General features: G+C 43.6%; 1 protein-coding gene across 1 annotated transcript; it reads right to left on the bottom strand.

The window, feature by feature from the left end:
• Nucleotides 1-1,595: 1,595 nt before the first annotated feature.
• On the bottom strand, nucleotides 1,596-17,244 carry LOC139646890 (scavenger receptor cysteine-rich domain-containing protein DMBT1-like). The gene is made up of 8 exons (XM_071522669.1): nucleotides 17,144-17,244; nucleotides 14,223-14,524; nucleotides 12,822-13,185; nucleotides 10,609-10,749; nucleotides 9,824-9,885; nucleotides 8,057-8,377; nucleotides 4,010-4,333; nucleotides 1,596-1,957 (listed from the first exon to the last, which is right to left on the bottom strand). The coding sequence occupies exons 1-8, from the start codon at nucleotides 17,242-17,244 to the stop codon at nucleotides 1,596-1,598; spliced, it is 1,977 nt and encodes a 658-aa protein (XP_071378770.1).
• Between the last annotated feature and the right edge of the window lie 1,039 nt (nucleotides 17,245-18,283).

The following is an 18,283-nucleotide window of genomic DNA, read 5'->3' as shown; positions in this document are numbered from 1 at the left end:
TTACATACGCACAATAATGCAACTATTGCCAGTACTGCGATTAAGGCAATAGTCTGATTAAGCTGTTTACATGATTGCATAAACCAACAACTCCCCAGAATAATCCCATTTACATGACTGAAGCACTTACTTTGATTAGAGACAACTGTGGAAATGGGATATATACATATATTTCTTGATAAAAAATAACTTGTTTCCTGTCCCGCCACTTTCAAATTTAATTAAAAAAAAAAAAAACACAGCCATAATTCTGCTTTACCATATCATGTTTTTCATCGCAGCCATATGTCTATCTCTATTATAATTACAAAATGGCATGCTTCAGGCTCTACTACTGGGAAACCTGGAAGTTGTGGCGGTGTGTTCGGATGGAGCTGTGAAGCGCTGTGTCCAGCGCGTCTCCAGAGTTTCCCCATCCGTCTCCTGTATTCCTGATGATTTACACTGTAGTAACTTGGAAGCTGTACGGAATAGCCAACCAGCTTGGTCTGCACAAAAACACAGAAGTTTGTACCTATTTTGCAAGAGCCTGATGGTGGTTGTACAATATTTAATCAAGGTACCTACATTGGTTCAGGTGTGCGTAATTGCGCAGCGCTTTGAAAATGCGCATCACATCATTCAAATCAGAGACTGCAGATGGAACGCACATAACTGTCCTGCCGCCTTTGGACGGATATAGCGATTTCATCAACTGAAATATATCCTACAAGCTGTTGTGGATGACAGATATTGGTAAGACTAACCCCCTAATGTAGCCCAGTACAGACTACAATTACCGTTTACCTTCACATGGTGAGCTGGACACACGCGCAACTTGGTCACAGTTCAAGAAATGCGACTAAGGTGTATACAGAGAAGGTCAATTTTTGAGAACGTGCCAGGGAGGAGGCATCAAGAGGTGAAGAACGCCAGCCGTGTGGTGGGACTCAAGCTGGACAGTCTGGAGGCAGTGGCAGAGAGGAGGATGAGAGGAAAGATCAGCGCCATCCTGGAGAACCACTCTCACCCTCTCTACGATGAGCTGAGGCTGATGAGGAGCACCTTCAGCCACAGGCTCCTCCTCCCACGCTGGACAGAGCGCCTCAGACGTTCCTTTATGCCAGCGGCCATCTGTTCAACACCATCTGCATCCCCTGCACCAGTCAGCTGTAACCACCAGGCCTGCAGCCTCAGTCTCTGCCCCTCACCCATCACCCTAACCTGCACAATAACACTGGAGCTAATGCTCCAGTGTTATTGGAGTTTTTTATTATTATTACACTGGACTTTGGAGACTTTGAGACACTATATACTTTGTTATATTTGTTATATTTATCTATATTGCTATATATTTTTGCTGCACAATTTTATTCTTATTTACCTTATTGTTTTCTATTACCTTTTTTCCTGTACTTTGTTCTGCCATTGTACTGTACACCGCTGCTGTGACAACCGAATTTCCCTCAGGGGATCAATAAAGTGCAATTTTAATCTTAATCTTAATTTAAGGTTTGATTACATTTTTGACTCATTTAGAGGGACATTTTGTTACATTTTGACAAGTTATCAAATTATCCAGCACTTATCTCATCAGTTATTACAAAATCTCCAGATTAAAATACCAAGACGTTCACCTGAGTTTGTGTTTTACCTTCACACACCACGCCAGCGTCTTCACTGTGGCCACAGTAATAATGTGATCCCAACCCCGCATGTCTGCACTCCCTCAGCGTCGACTCAGATCCTGTACAGTCGACGTCGTCCAGCAAGATGGGTCCTTCTCCCCGACCGAAGTGGGCTCCACCGGGGGCTGACAGAGCCCTGCCACAGCCCAGCTCCCTGCACACCACCTGGGCATCAGCCAGCTCCCACCGGTTGTCACACACCGACCCCCACTGGTTATCATGGTAAACCTCCACTCTGCCAAAGCAGGAGTCATTGGAGTAGCCGTTAACCAGCCTGACCACTGGAGGAACTGCAATAAATTATCATTATTATTATTAGTAGGAGTAATAGTAGTAGTAGTAGTAGTAGTAGTAGTAGTAGTAGTAGTAGTAGTAGTAGTAGTAGTAGTAGTAGTAGTAGTAGTAGTAGTAGTAGTAGTTCACTTGGAAAACAACCCCGTTTTATAAACATTATATCCCGTTAATGATGCAATTATTTTGAAAATCACCATATGGACACATATTAGAAGAAGTGAAATTAGGTACTGAGACCATACCCCCTCATCGAAAAAAATTATTGACTTTACATTTTGAGTGAGAAGTTGGGTTGTGGTCCCACTGACTTGCATGGAGTTGGTAGGGATTTTGAGTCTTTTTGGAACCAGCATCTAGCGGATGTTAGAGGAATTGCAGCTTTCAGCCACTTCCTTATTGGCTTCAAAATTCACCCGTGGTTTTGACCGCTTGGTTTTGACAGTCACTGCAAGTGTCGTAGTGATAAGGACTTCCATCCAGTGACATGGTGAATATTGGGCCTCATATCCATCTGTCTCTGTATTAACTTTACACTGAACTGACTAACAATTTGTTACCTTTGTCACCCCCCACCATACCCACCACCCCCACATAACCCACTCACTACCTTTTATTTATTTATTTATTTATTTATTTAACTAACAGGGACAATGCAATTTAATCAACATTTCAGTTTCCACATCAATGTAAATGTGCTGGAGTTAGCTAAGGAGCTAATTTTCATTCGTAGTCCCTGGGCAGGTTGTAGCAAACGAACATACAATACAATAAATAAATACATTCCATAAATTCTATTTTTGTATAATATGACAATGGTGATAGCTGTTGGCTTTTCTGTCTAATGTTTTTATTGTCTGTTTGACCAACTCATGAAGCAGTATGCTATGTGGGAGAAAATAATTAGATGCATAAAGAGCTTAGCTGCCTCTGTTGTCAGGTAAGATCTAATATGTCTAAAATTAGCCAGGTTGAATTTGACATTATTAATTGCTTGAGACTTGACTTGATGCATGAAGTGAAGACTTAAGACTTGACTTGACTTGGGTTCTGGTGACTTGGGACTTGATTTTGACTTGTACTCTGATGACTTGAAAAGGTTTCTAAAGTCTTGACTTGAGATCTTGTGTTTGTGTAAATGACTTAGATTGAAAGTGATGAGATTTGTTCCAGCAGACGACTGAATTTCAATTCTGTTTTCTGAATTTGTATGGAATGATTGAATTTATTGAAGTTGAAACTGATTATAGAAATCAAACTCATGATGCTCTTACCAAGCTTTTATCCGATTAAAACGATATTGCATTGAAAAGTCCTAAATATTTAGTTTTCTTTAAGATATAAAATTGATACTGGACTGGTGATTTGTTCTGACTTGAGACTTGATATTAATGACATGGACTTGACTTGGACTTGACTTTGTGTTCTACATTTAGACTTGGGACTTGACTTGAGACTTATGCCTCAAGACTTAAGACTGACTTGGGACTTGGGACTTGAACAAAGTTGACTTGGTCACACCTCTGTTCCAAGGTATTTAAGATCGGGCACCACTTTGAGCTTTTCTCCTTTAACAAAAACATCAAGTTGGTGAGTTTCTGTGGGTCTGTGTGAGAAAAACATACAGTTTTGTTTATGTTCAGATGTAAAAATGAATTGCTTAACCAATCAGATACACGGACCATGGCTGCAGTTAGTTTGTATGCAGCTTGCTGTTTGTTCTTAGCATGTATATAAAGGACCGTATCATCTGCATACATTTGTATGCTGACAGATGTGCAGACGAGAGGTAGATCATTGATGTACAAGATAAACAAAATTGGGCCCAGTGTTGATCCTGTAGGAACAACAATGGTACAATTTAGGAATGTTGATGAGTGTTACCGATGCGTATTACATTAACAGGTTTTATTACATTATTTTTAAAAGGGAAAATTTGTTACATTTTGACAAGTTATCAAATTAACCAGCAGTTATCTCATTATCAGTCACTACAACATCTCCTGAATAAAATGCAGAGACGTTAACCTGAGTCTGAGTTTGTGTTTTACCTTCACACACCACGCCAGCGTCTTCCCTGTGGCTACAGTAATAATGTGATCCCAACCCCGCATGTCTGCACTCCCTCAGCGTCGACTCAGATCCTGTACAGTCGACGTCGTCCAGCCAGATGGGTCCTTCTCCCCGACCGAAGTGGGCTACACCGGGGGCCGACAGAGCCGTGCCACAGCCCAGCTCCCTGCACACCACCTGGGCATCAGCCAGCCCCCACCGGTCATCACACACCGACCCCCACTGGTTATTATGGTAAAACTCCACTCTGCCGGAGCAGGAGTCATTGGAGGAGCCGCCAACCAGCCTGACCAGAGGAGCAGCTGCAATAAAATAAGATATTATTATTATTAGTAGTAGTAGTAGTAGTAGTAGTAGTAGTAGTAGTAGTAGTAGTAGTAGTAAATATAGTAGTAGTAGTATTAATAATAGCAGCAGTAGTCGCATAAGTAGTTGCAGTAGCAGCAGCAGCATGAGAAGTAGAGGTCTGCACGGGCCTGGAAATTAAGCCTGAGTCTGCGACGTTCAGGCGTGACCAGAAACTAAGCCGACTGTAATGCAACATTTGAAGCCGAAACCCGAAATCAAAACATTCCTATTTAAATGTCATAGCCTCGTGGTCCGTGTATTTTTTGGTCATTCCATTTTCTTTTCAGAAACAGAAATTAAAAAATCCACATCAAAATCCACAAATGAAAAACGGAAATAGAAGGCATTTTCCCTTTATCATTTGTAAAACAGAAAATGAAATAGTTAAACACAAATGAAAAAAGCCCATTTTGGTACTGTAGCCACTGTGCGTCTTTCAGCATCAGTGAAGAGAGAGAGAGAGAGAGAGAGAGAGAGAGAGAGAGAGAGAGAGAGAGAGAGAGAGAGAGAGAGAGAGAGAGAGAGAGAGAGAGAGAGCAGCGCTCAGCAGAGGGAGGGGGGCTGTGTGCTCAGCCTGACACAGAGCTTCAGGAGAAAGGGAGGAGCATAAAACACTGCTTTTTTCCAGGCTTGAAAAAAATACAACCGAGCCTGACCCGACCCGAGCCCGAATTATTTATTTAAAAACCAAGCCCGACCCGGCCAATACCCGACATACAGTCTCGGGTCCCGTCCGGTTTGGGTTGGGTTGCAGACCTCTAATGAGAAGTAGTAGCTTTAGTAGTTTTATTAGTAGTACCAGTTGCAGTAGGAATATCACTACTAGCAGTACTAGTAGTAGTAATATTTTTTTTAGCAACAGTAGTAGACATACTAGCAGTAGTATTGATTTTAGCAGTAGTAGTAGTAGTAGTAATATTAGTATTACCAGTCATAGCAGTAGTAGTAGTATTAGCAGTTTTAACAATCTCAAATTGGTCCTAAATTCTGATAAAACAAAATGTATGTATTTTTCTAGCTCACACTCCCAGCTTGTTGTTCCCAACATCTCAACCCTTGATGGGAAGTGTATTGACCAAGTGTCATCTTATAAATACCGTCTGGCTTGATGCAAAGCTTACGTTTAAAACACACAGACAACCTTGTTAAAAAGCTCAAGATTAAACTGGGTTTCTATTTTAGAAACAAGACATGTTTTAATTTTGCTACAAGGAAAAGACTTGTCATAGCTACATTTCTCCCTATGACTGATTATGGTGATATTCTTTATATGCATGCCTCTGCTACCTCAATTCAGGCTATAGACACAGTTTATCATGGAGCTTTACGTTTCATTCTGAATGCTAAATGACTCACTCATCGTTGTCACTTGTATGAAAGGACAGGTCTGACCTCATTATATTACCGCACATGGCTTCATTGGCACATTTTTATCTACAAAGCCATCATAGGGCAACCCCCGCCTTTTTAATCGTATCTCAAGTTCTTACAACTTGCGCTCTAAGAACTGAACTTGTCACTGTCCCTCGCCCTTCCACAGAATTTGGGAAGATGGCTTTTAGTTATTATGCTCCATGATCCTGGAATCAGCTCCAGAAAGATGCAAACCTGGATCACTTCATCCCTCTGGGTGATTTTAAAAATTTGTTGCAGTCTTTAAAAACTGAAGTTTGAAGCTGTTTTACTTGAGATTGTATACTGTGTAATTTGTATATTTGTATGTATTCCTTGTAATTTTATATTGTGGTTTTGTGTTGTATTTTTGTAACATCTGTTTGCTGCTCTTTTGGCCAGCGCTCCCTTGCAAAAGAGATGAACATCTCAATGGGACTCACCTGGTTAAATAAAGGAGAAATAAAAAAAAAAAAAAAAAAAGTAGAAGCAGTAGTAGCAGTAGCAGTATTAGTAGTAGTAGTAGTAACAGTAATAGTTGTAGATGTCATAGAGTACAGTATAACACCCTTTGTTTTTTACAAAGGCATTACAATTACTATAACAATGCAACATGTTACTGATGGGAGACACAGCTTAACTGACTTTAGCAATCTGCCTGTCACTCATCTTCAGCTCCCTCTCCTCATATTATCGGAACATAGTCTCTCCAGTGGTATTTCAGCCACCTGTAAACCAGCTCGTTAGCTTCTGTAGCATTCCTCATTAGTTGGGCTTGCTTCAGCAAGCTCAACTATTGTTCATACTTTTTTATTTTTTTCCTTCCATTGCGTTTTTTTTTACTTTAATGCGGCTCGAACGTTGGAGCTATCCACGCGGTTCCAACTCTCAAACGTTCAGCATGTTCGGGAATAGTGCGCTATTACTTTTCTAAGCGTTCGGATTTATAGTTTTTTCACAATTTATGTTTAGACATGATATTTTTCCCCATAGAAATGAATGGAGAATGTTCAGCCTGCCAGAGTGGCACACTCTAGGAACTCTAGAGGCTGTGATTTTTACTACATATACTAAAAATACTAACGTTTTGAAACTGTGGTAGCTCCCACATTTCACCCTACAAACACATATCACACATCAAACTGTTCTGCTACTTCTTGTGCCACTCAAAATGCCAGTATCTAAGTCATAGCATTTATAGTTTTTGAGTGACAAACGTTTAACACTAGTGCAAAACTGTTTTTTAGAGCCCTCCTCTCTCATTTCAGCAGCTGTGTCCTGAACACATTTTGAAACTGTCACTATTCCCACGATTTTCACAACACAAAGGCTACATATATTTTACATCAAACTGTTCACACGCTTCTTCTCTCTCTCACAATGTTAATATCTAAGTGGTAGCATTTGTAGTTTTTGAGCTAGGGACGTTTGTTCAACACTAGTGCTTTACAGTCATTTTGCCTTGTTTCTGCCGATTTTTCATTCTGCAAATACAATATTTGATCTGTAATTGTTCCCATAATTTTCACAATACATGGACATATAATACATCAAAATGTTCACATACTTCTTCTCTCTCCGAATATGAAAATATCTAAGTGATGGCATATGTATTTTATGAGCTATGATGTTTGTTCAACATTGATGCAATAGTATTTGTGTCGATTTTGAACATATTTTTTCCTTTTAACTGTAGTCATTTCCACAAATTTAACACTACATAGACATGTCACACACCAAAATGATCTCTTACTTCTCCTCTCTCTGACAATGTAAATATCTAAGTGATAGCATGTGGACATTTGTTTCAGAGTATTCCACTTTCATTACAAACTCAGTCTCCACACAGCCTTTTTTTCCTTATAAGAGAGAGTAAAGACCAGTTGGTGCAACCCAGCCCAGATCAAAATACTCAAAATGTACAGACATCTAAACACTTTGTTATGAATTCAACTGTCTTCAACCTGTCTTGCTGAAGCAAGCCCACAAATTTTCTTCAGAAAATTTAACCTTTTCTAGTTAGCCAATCGGTGCTCCTAGCCACGCTGTTCGGCACTTTATGGGTCACGTGACTCACAGGGAGTTAGACTGCAGACTCTCAAGCGGGAGACCCAAGTTTGATTCCCGGCAGAGTCACTTCCACAAAATTCAACGTCACAGGGCTGTTAGACTCCTTAGTCTTGTTAATGAGGAATGCTGACATGGTGTTTTTCAGTCCCCGCCTGACTAACAAATTGTTACTGTTGCACCCCCCCTCCTCCCCACCTGCTCCCCTGATCTTTTACCTTCACACACCACGGCAGCGTCTTCCCAGTGGCCACAGTCATGTGATCCCAACCCCGCATGTCTGCACTCCCTCAGCGTCGACTCAGATCCTGTACATTCGACGTTGTCCAGCCAGATGGGTCCTTCTCCCCGACCGAAGTGGGCTCCACCGGGGGCCGACAGAGCCCTGCCACAGCCCAGCTCCCTGCACACCACCTGGGCGTCGGTCAGCCCCCACCGGTCATCACACACCGACCCCCACTGGTTATTATGGTAAAACTCCACTCTGCCGGAGCAGTGGTCGTTGGAGGAGCCGCCAACCAGCCTGACCAGAGGAGCAACTGCAATAAAATAAGATATTATTTTTATTAATTGTAGTGATGGTATTAATATTATCATAGCACTTGCAGCTACTAGCACTGGTAGTATAGTAATAGTAGTATAAATAATAGTAGCAGTTGCATAAGTAGTAGCAGTAACAGCAGTAGTAGCAGCAATAGCTGTAGTTTTGTTAGTACCAGTAGCAGTAGGAATATCAGCAGCAGTGGTAGTCGTAGTAGCAGTATTAGTAGCAGTAGAAGTAGCAGTAGTAGTTGTAGTAGCACTAGTAGTAGTAGTAGTAACAGCAGTAGTAGCAGTAGTAGTAGTACATGGCGCCACGGATGGCTGCCTCAGTGTGTTGGTGCGCATTGTTTTGTCTTGTTTCGTTCGTAAACTCAGTGTTTTGCTACAGTACAGGGAGCTCTTTCACCAGAAAAGAGCTCATGAACATCAGGGATTCAACCCCTGAGGATTTATTTCCCACTTTCATCGCCCCATCTGTGGAATTACTGGACATTCTGGTCAAAGGTCCACCTTTGTAAACACAGTGAAACGCCGGAGGGGAGGAAAACGTGCCGATGCGCTTGTGCGTCTCCGCCGGCGCGGACTTCGCACACCGTTACCAGGAATATTTCTCTCTAACGTGCGTTCACTAGGAAACAAACTGGACGAACTTCAGCTACTGTTGGGGAAGAACAGAGACTTTTGTTCATCTTCCATTCTGTGCTTCACGGACACGTGGCTGTGTGGATCGATACCGGACTCTGCGCTGCAGCTGGCAGGATTCCAACTCTTCAGAGCGGATCGCCACACGGAGCTTTCCGGCAAGACGAAAGGTGGAGGTATCTGTTTTTATACTAACAGTGGATGGTGTAAGGATGTGACAGTGATTCTACAGCATTGTTCTCCTGATCTGGAATCACTTTTCATAAACTGTAAACCCTTCTACTCCCCTCGTGAATTTGTTTCATTAATTTTGGTCGGTGTTTACATTCCACCGCAGGCCAACGTGCAGGAGGCACAGCGCATGCTCGCCGACCAGATCCTGTGTGTGGAGCGGACAAACCCGGATTCCTTAGTTATTGTCATCAGTGACTTTAACAAAGGAAATCTCACCCATGAACTCCCCAAATACAGACAGTTTATTAAATGCCCGACCAGAGAGGAGAACATTCTGGATCACTGTTACACCACAGTAAGCAGTGCCTATCACGCCGTCCCCCGCGCTGCACTGGGACACTCTGACCACGTCATGATCCACCTGATTCCTGCTTACAGGCAGAAATTAAAGCTCTGCAAACCTGTGGTGAGGACATCAAAAAAGTGGACCAGGGAAGCTGTGGAAGCTCTTCAGGCGTGCTTGGACTGCACTGACTGGGAGGTTTTCAGGACTGCTACCAACAGTCTGGACGAGTACACAGAGGCTGTGACATCTTACATTAGCTTCTGTGAGGACAGTTGTGTACCATCACGCACTACGGTGAGGTACAACAACGACAAACCCTGGTTCACAGCCAAACTCAGACAGCTAAGGTCGGAGAAGGAAGAGGCGTTTAGGAGTGGGGACAGAGACAGGTTTATAGAGTCAAAGTACAGGTTTAGCAAGGCGGTGAGAGAAGCTAAACGACTTTACTCTGAGAAACTCCAACACCAGTTCTCAGCCAACTGCTTCTGTCTGGAAAGGGCTCAGACAGATCACCGACAAACCTAGAGCCCCCCACTCTGCTAACGACTTGTACCTGGCCAACAACTTGAATGAGTTTTACTGCTGCTTTGAAAGACAATGGGACAGTCCTGACACCTCTCCACAGCTGCCCACCTCAGAGCCCCCCCCCCCCCCCCTACCACAGTGATGACTTTGTCCATCCTGGACAGGGACGTTAACAGGCTTTTCAAGAGACAGAACCCCCGCAAAGCAGCCGGTCCAGACTCTGTCTCTCCATCCACCCTGAAGCACTGTGCTGATCAGCTGTCTCCGGTGTTCAGACGTTTTCAACACCTCACTGGAGACATGCCACGTTTCAAGACCTCCACCATCATCCCTGTCCCCAAAAAGCCAAGGACCACAGGACTTAACGACTACAGACCCGTCGCCCTGACCTCTGTGGTGATGAAGTAATTTGAGTGCCTTGTGCTGTCACACCTCAAAAACATCACTGACCCACTCCTGGACCCCCTGCAGTTCGCCTACAGAGCCAACAGGTCTGTAGACGATGCAGTAAACATGGCCCTCCACTTCATCCTCCAGCACCTGGACTTCTCAGGAACATACGCCAGGATCCTGTTTGTGGACTTCAGCTCTGCCTTTAACACAATCATCCCGGCTCTGCTACAGGACAAGCTGTCCCAGCTGAGTGTGCCTGACTCCACCTGCAGGTGGATCACAGACTTTCTGTCAGACAGGAAGCAGCACGTGACGCTGAGTCTCTGACTTCCGGACCATCAGCACCGGTTCCCCTCAAGGCTGCGTTCTTTCCCCTCTACTCTTCTCCCTGTACACCAACAGCTGCACCTCCAGTCATCAGTCTGTCAAGCTCCTGAAGTTCGCGGACGACACCACCCTCATTGGGCTCATCTCTGGTGGGGATGCGTCAGCCTACAGGCAGGAGATCGACCGCCTGGTGTCCTGGTGCGGACTCAACAACCTAGAGCTCAACGCTGTAAAGACAGTGGAGATGGTTGTGGACTTCAGGAAGAACCCAGCCCCACTCACCCCCATCACCCTGAGAGACTCCCCCGTCGACACTGTGGAGTCCTTCCGATCCCTGGGCTCCATCATTACCCAGGACCTCAAGTGGGAGCTGAACATCGCTCCCTCACCAAAAAAGCACAACAGAGGATGTACTTCCTGCGGCAGCTGAGGAAGTTCAACCTGCCAAAGACAATGATGGTGCACTTCTACACCTCCATCATTGAGTCCATCCTCACCTCCTCCATCACCATCTGGTACGCTTCTGCTACTGCCAAGGACAAGGGCAAACTGCAGCATATCATTCGCTCTGCTGAGAAGGTGATTGGCTGCAATCTGCCTTCTCTCCAGGACCGGTACGCCTCCAGGACCCTGAGGCGAGCAGGAAAGATTGTGGCTGACCCCTCCCACCCTGGACACAAATTTTTTGAAACATTCCCCTCTGGCAGGAGACTGAGGTCCATCAGGACCAAAACCTCACTCCACAAGAACAGTTCCTCCCATCTGCAGCTGCCCTCATCAACAAGGCCCGCGACCCCCCACTGTCACGGCCCCTTATCCCCTCCCCCCATAGTCACTACACGCTACATTAACGTAGGTCTCCACATCCCAAAGGGTAAGGAAAAAAGCAGGAGTGAAAGGCCCAGATCAGGGATTTCCTCCTACTCCTGCCCCATACTCACCCACAGAATAGCCATCCTAAACAACATTGCACACATACACAAACACTCACACACACACACACACACACACACACACACAAATGTACTGTTGTTCCTGCAACACCAACATCTCCTACCTCACCATACAATTTACAATTAACATGTGCAATACAACATATATATTTTGTTAATATTTTGCTATTTTTGTATTTTGTATATATTTTGTAAATTTTTTGCTATTTTTTGTATTTTGCTATATTTTGTTAATGTATTGCTTATATTGTAAACTTCTTTGCTTATCGTGTCTATGGACCTTATGCACCAACCACACCAAGTCACTTTCCTTGTATGTGCAAACATACTTGGCATAATAAAGAATTCTGATTTTAAGTAGTAGTAGCAATACTAGTAGTAGTAGTAGTAGTAGCAGTAGTAGTAGTAGTAGTAGTAGTGGTAACAGCAGTAGTAGCAGCGGTAGTAGTAGCAGTAGCAGTGTACTATATTTATATAACACCTTTTTTTAACAAAGGGTTTAAAATTTCTGTAACAATGCAACATGTTACTGATGGGAGACACAGCTTAACTGACTTTAGGAATCTGCCTGTCACTCATCTTCAGCTCGCTCTCCTCATATTATCACAACATAGTCTCTCCAGTGGTATTTCAGTCACCTGTAAACCAGCTCGTTAGCTTCTGTAGCATTCCTCATTAAAGCCAATTAGTGCTGCTAGCTACAAGTTAACTAACTCAATGGTTTTTAATGAGGAATGCTGACATGGTGTTTTTCAGTCCTCTTCCTCCATAATGGAACAAGGACTTGGTGGAGAAAAGCAACAGATGAGATTTCCAGAGTTAACGGTGTCTGTTTAAAGGAGACTTCATCACCAGGTCATAATTACAACTGGGACTGAGTTTAACTGGTTTCTGATTTCAAACCAGGTAGAAATGCTGTGAGGGGCCAGGCTGTATGGGCATGTTCACACATTAGGTTTTGACACTCACTGCAAGTGTCATAGTGATAAGGACTTCCATCCAGTGACATGGTGAATGTTGGGCCTCATATCCATCTGTCTCTGTATTAACTTTACACTGAACTGACTAACAATTTTTTACCGTTGCACCCCCCCCTCCTCCCCACCCCGAGTTTGTGATTTACCTTCACACACCACTCCAGCCTCTTCACTGTGGTCACAGTCATGTGATCCCAACCCCGCATGTCTGCACTCCCTCAGCGTCGACTCAGATCCTGTACAGGTGACGTTGTCCAGCCAGATGGGTCCTTCTCCCCGACCGAAGTGGGCTCCACCGGGGGCGGACATAGCCCTGCCACAGCCCAGCTCCCTGCACACCACCTGGGCATCAGCCAGCTCCCACCGGTTGTCACACACCGACCCCCACTGGTTATCATGGTAAACCTCCACTCTGCCGGAGCAGGAGTCACTGGAGGAGCCGTTAACCAGCCTGACCACTGGAGGACCTGCAATAAAAAAAGATATTATAGTAGTTGTATTAATATTATTATATCATTTATCAGCTACTACCAGTGCTAGTATAGTAATAGTAGTATTAATAATAGTAGCAGTAGTTGCATTAGTTGGAGCAGTAGCATACGGAGTAGTAGCAGTAGTAAGTTAGTAGTTTTATGAGTAGCAGCAGTAGTAGTATTTTTATTAGCAGTACTAAGACATTCGTCTTTGATTTTATTCCCACCAACAGCCTATCAAGGCTTATAGGCGTATCAGGACTTAATTTAGTCTGGACCTAAGCACTTAGGTGCGATGGCCCCTTCTTTCTTGTGGTCGTTCCCACTGTGAAGATTTGGTGTTTGCCTAAAATTCTCAACCGGGTCTGCTATTGTGCAAAACATTATTTCATTCAATTAGAAAATGTGCAAACACATTTTTTATGACACCTTAAATATCGGCAACACAAAGGCTATGTGCCCTTTACAATCTCATGCTGAACCACCAGTGTGCAAGAAAACAAGACTAAGAGTCTAACAGCCCCGCGACATTGAATTTTGTGGAATCGTCCCTGCTGGGAATCGAACACACGCCTCCCGATTGACAGTCTGCAATCTAACTATCTGCGGCAGACTTTCAACAGTGCGAGCGACCAAACGACTGACATTGTGATCCTCAGAGCTCCTGCTGTCGCGGGGCTAAAAAGACAAAAGACACATATGCAATAGCCTAAATTATGAGAATCGGTTAAAATATAACTGCTACACCACCGGTCCGATTTTGATGAAACTTGGAGATGATGAATCTTGTTGCTGATTGTCCCAAGGGATGCCTGCATCATTCATGGGGAACGGCATGTTTACCTGTTACCTTATCCAGCAATTTATTACATTGACAGGTTTGATTACATTTTTGACTCATTTAGAGGAACATTTTGTTACATTTTCACAAAAATTATCAAATTATCCAGCAGTTATGTCATTATCAGTCACTACAACATCTCCAGATTAAAATGCAGAGACGTTAACCTGAGCCTGAGTTTGTGTTTTACCTTCACACACCACGCCAGCGTCTTCACTGTGGCCACAGTTATGTGATCCCAACCCCGCATGTCTGCACTCCCTCAGCGTCGACTCAGATCCTGTACAGTCGACGTCGTCCAGCCAGATGGGTCCTTCTCCCCGACCGAAGTGGGCTCCACCGGGGGCCGACAGAGCCCTGCCACAGCCCAGCTCCCTGCACACCACCTGGGCGTCGGTCAGCCCCCACCGGTCGTCACACACCGACCCCCACTGGTTATCATGGTAAAACTCCACCCTGCCAGAGCAGGAGTCATTGGAGCCGCCAACCAGCCTGACCAGAGGAGCAACTGCAATAAAATAAGATATTATTATTAGTAGCAGTAGTAGTAGTAGTAATTGTAGTAGTGGTATTACTATTATTATATGACTTGCAGCTACTAGCACTGTTAGTATAGTAATAGTATCGATAATAGTAGTTGCATAAGTAGTAGCAGGGGCAGCAGTAGTAGCAGTAGCTTAAGTAGTAGTAGGCTCGTAGTACAAGGGCTGCCAACTTTCAGGGATTGCAAGGAGTGAGATCTGTAAGTGGGGTGTGTGTGTGGGTGGGGGCGGGGGCTGTGTTAGTACATCATACTATAAAGCAAGGAATCTCTGTCTGTCTGTCTGCCTGTCCGTCGCATATCTCGAGAACCGCTCGTCCGATCTACTTCACACTTGGCGGGTGTATTGCTGGGGACCCAAGGACGTGCAGTGTCGGATTTGGTGCAATTTGGACACGCGACACATTCAATATTAATAAACTTTGAATAAACAAGCAAACAGCGCTTTGTGCAGCAGCGGGTTGAATGGGCACTGCACTAGTCTATTGTAACAAAGTTATTTTTTACATTCTTACCCTGTTTTTGCATACACAAAGATTAAGGCCAGTGCAATAATCTGTGTGTGTGTGTGAGGCTACATAAATAATACTTCCATGGACTACACACTGTTATGTGGACCACATCAGTTTTCCGCCAGGCAACTCCACTGCATTTGCTACATGAGAGATTATATTATATTATTATAATCTATATTATATATTATAATTATATCATTATAATGATTATTTGGGAAGGTTTAGATCCCAATTTCAAATCACAAATAAAGATAAATGCTGATTAATCTCTCAGCTTTCTTTATATTTTACTTTGTTTATGACTTTAGTATAAGTAGTTATTGATGGGATCTGATCAATACAATTTAGAGTTAGCTTCAATGATAAAGACCAGGGCACTAGATAACAGTATCAACAAACTAAAACACTAGACGAAAGCACACTCAATAATCAGGTAAAATAAGTGAATATGGTATAGGCTATAGGTATCTGTAAACATATTTGCTACATAAATGTTTACTTGCTATGAGCCTCAAAACTGAATCTGTAAACATGCTGATGCAGCTCTCGACTCAGTCTGAAAACCAAACTGTCTGCGGCTCTGATGTGGTGCCTCTTCCTGTTGTTTTTGTCTTCCTTTCTACCTGTCTGGTGATAAGAATATAGAATTAATAACACACACACACACGCTAATACTCACCTGACTGTTGGATCAGAGGTGCGTCTGTCCCACTTGAAACCTGAAAACACAGTTTGTTTTTACTTTTTTGGTGAACCCACTTCAACCTGCCTGGTCTACTTCTACTTCAGTTAGAGATTTCCTACATTTCCCACAATGCCTTTCAACAACACCTAGAGAAGGGGCATGATCTTATTCTGTATTAAGCTTGTACGTGGAGTGGTGTTGTAGTACTTGAGATCGGCCTTCTGTCCCACTACCCACACTATAATACTAAATACAGCTAAACACCGCTTTGGAGCGGTATTTGGAGCTAAGTGTATCCCACAGTTTATCATCATACATTATGTGTCCATATATAGCCTATGTCCATATGTCCAGTATAAATTTGAATGTGGAATGTTTTTGAATTATTCGGACAAAGGTTAGTTGCCTGTTGGTATCGCTTTTTGTCATTATTGTACATGTCATTATAACTTCTCACCAGCAAGCTGAGGACAATAACAAATAGCTACTGCCACCGCAACTGGGAACATCTTAGGGTGGACAAGAATGCCCCAATGTGCATTGAAAATACTCAGCACTTGCTACTAAGTACAAAAACCGCAAGTGTGGGTAATGGGACAGGCCCATTTGAAGGTCTTGGTCTTGTCTCAGAATCGACTATAATCGACTTCATTCTTCTTGACTCGGTCTTGGGACAAAGAGGACTCTGAATTTTAGTTCAAGACCGGTCGAGACCACAACTGCAGTAACATCATTACCTGCCTCTGCATTGTCTGATCTATATGTCTGTATGTGTATCTCTTTTTTTTTTACTGTGATTGGATGTAAAACTTCCCCTTTCAATTGCAACGAATAACTTGGCTTATTTTAAGTTTGAAAGTTTATTAACCGTTCACCGCTGCCACCCTCAGCCCGTCCCCCTCATGGCGTGCCAAGAAAGAGAACGCAGGAGACGAGGGGGAGAGCAGTGCACCATCTGTGGCTGAAGAGAAGAGAATAATCAGATTTGCCTACGTAAATCACACTTAAGTCTGTTTTTGCCAGTTCCCATTGTCCCCATTGTTGAAATAGTCCCAGTAAAAGTTATTACATATTGTAATGAGGCAGCAGGGGATGCTGTCTCCCTGCAATGGGCAGAGTAATTAGAGACTGATTGCCTGTGACTGACAAGTGGGAGAGAGACGCTGAGAACTGACAAAGAAAAGAAAGACAGTCTTGGGCTGCAGTGTTGGCTGGGGCAGCCTTCTGTGTGTCTGTGCGGCTTGGTACTGTCTTGGGAGGGGAGGCGGTCGTTTAGAGCTGCCGGTGACGAAGACAGCTAGGTAGGGGGGAAAGCTGGTTCAGAATGACCCAACACCCGGCAACAATCCGCAGTCCCTCTCCCCACCCACTGGATAGCACTCATCGGGTCCATGATGCGAGCCAGAACCCCCCGCCCACCCCTAGAGCCCGGGAGCGGGCAGAGGGGCCCAGCCCACACCACCAACCCCATACCCCCAACCCATAGATGGGAGAAGAGACTCGGATCCCTACGGTGTGGGTCACTCCACAAGCAAGTCTACCACAACACCAACATTCACTATATACAGCACCTCAGTATTGGCAGGTAACCTCACCAACAGTTATTTAAAAGTTATCGATAAAGGTTACATATGTGTCCATATTTTGTCATGTATGTCCAGCTTTCCTTTCATTTTGTAATACAAGTAATCAAGTGGGATATAGCTTGACATCTCCGCCTTCCACTGAGACAGTGTTGGGGGGTAAGGGGCCTTCCAGCCGACAGCAATACATTTTTTTTGCAGCAATAAATGCAAGATTACAGAATTTCCTTTGGTGGCAATCACCAACATTAAAGTTACCAAGTAGACAGAGACGAGGAGTGGGTATTAGATTGAGTTCCAAGCTTGATGAAATAACAGAACATATTTCCTCCCAAAAGGGGGTACGTTTACAACATAGCATATGCAAAAAGGACCCCTTTTGTCTCTTGCACCTCCAACACAAAAAAGACAATTCCTGAATGCATGGCATTCAGTTTTGCTGGAGTATAGTATGTTCTATGCAGAGTCTTGAATTGTAAGAGCTTGTGCCTCCAATTGTATGAGCCAGAGTGTACATTTGAACAAATCTGTAACCACTCCTCCTCATCAATGTTTTCCTCAAGATCAACTTCCCATTTTCTTTTGGTAGAAAGAGTATCGTCTGGAAAAGCCTCTATCAAGCCTTGGTAAAGTTTAGACAGTAATTTAGTTGATTTCTCTGACTGTCTTAGGGTTTTCTCTATTACAGAGGACTTTGGTTCCTCCAATGTTTGCTGTGTCGACTGAATAACGTTTCTTAATTGCAAAAATCGAAAGAATTGTGAGCTAGGTACATCATATTGTCATCATAAGTGCACCATTGTCATACAGGCTAGCAAAAGTTAGAATGCCTTTTTCTGCCCACTGTTTGAAAACATTGTCACTAAATATAGAAAGCAGTGCTGGGTTCTTCCATATAGGAGAATAGGGTGATAGAGGCTTATTCCA

Source organism: Centroberyx affinis, unplaced genomic scaffold (genome assembly GCF_046629955.1).
Source record: "Centroberyx affinis isolate AG114_WGS23_722 - 3 ecotype Tasmania unplaced genomic scaffold, CSIRO-AGI_Caff_v1 ptg000098l_1, whole genome shotgun sequence".
NCBI lineage: Eukaryota > Metazoa > Chordata > Actinopteri > Beryciformes > Berycidae > Centroberyx > Centroberyx affinis.
This window is presented reverse-complemented; position numbering and strand designations above follow the sequence as displayed.

What these genes read in the sequence shown, in the direction of transcription:
- LOC139646890 (XM_071522669.1), bottom strand. Translation starts at nt 17,244, where the DNA reads ATGGGGTTGGTGGTGTGGGCTGGGCCCCTCTGCCCGCTCCCGGGCTCT. An exon ending in GACCCGATGAGTGCTATCCA is followed by an intron (nt 14,525 to 17,143) that starts GTGGGTGGGGAG and finishes TCCTCTGGTCAG; the next exon opens with GCTGGTTGGCGGCTCCAATG. An exon ending in TATGTTCCTGAGAAGTCCAG is followed by an intron (nt 9,886 to 10,608) that starts GTGCTGGAGGAT and finishes CTCCGACCTTAG; the next exon opens with CTGTCTGAGTTTGGCTGTGA.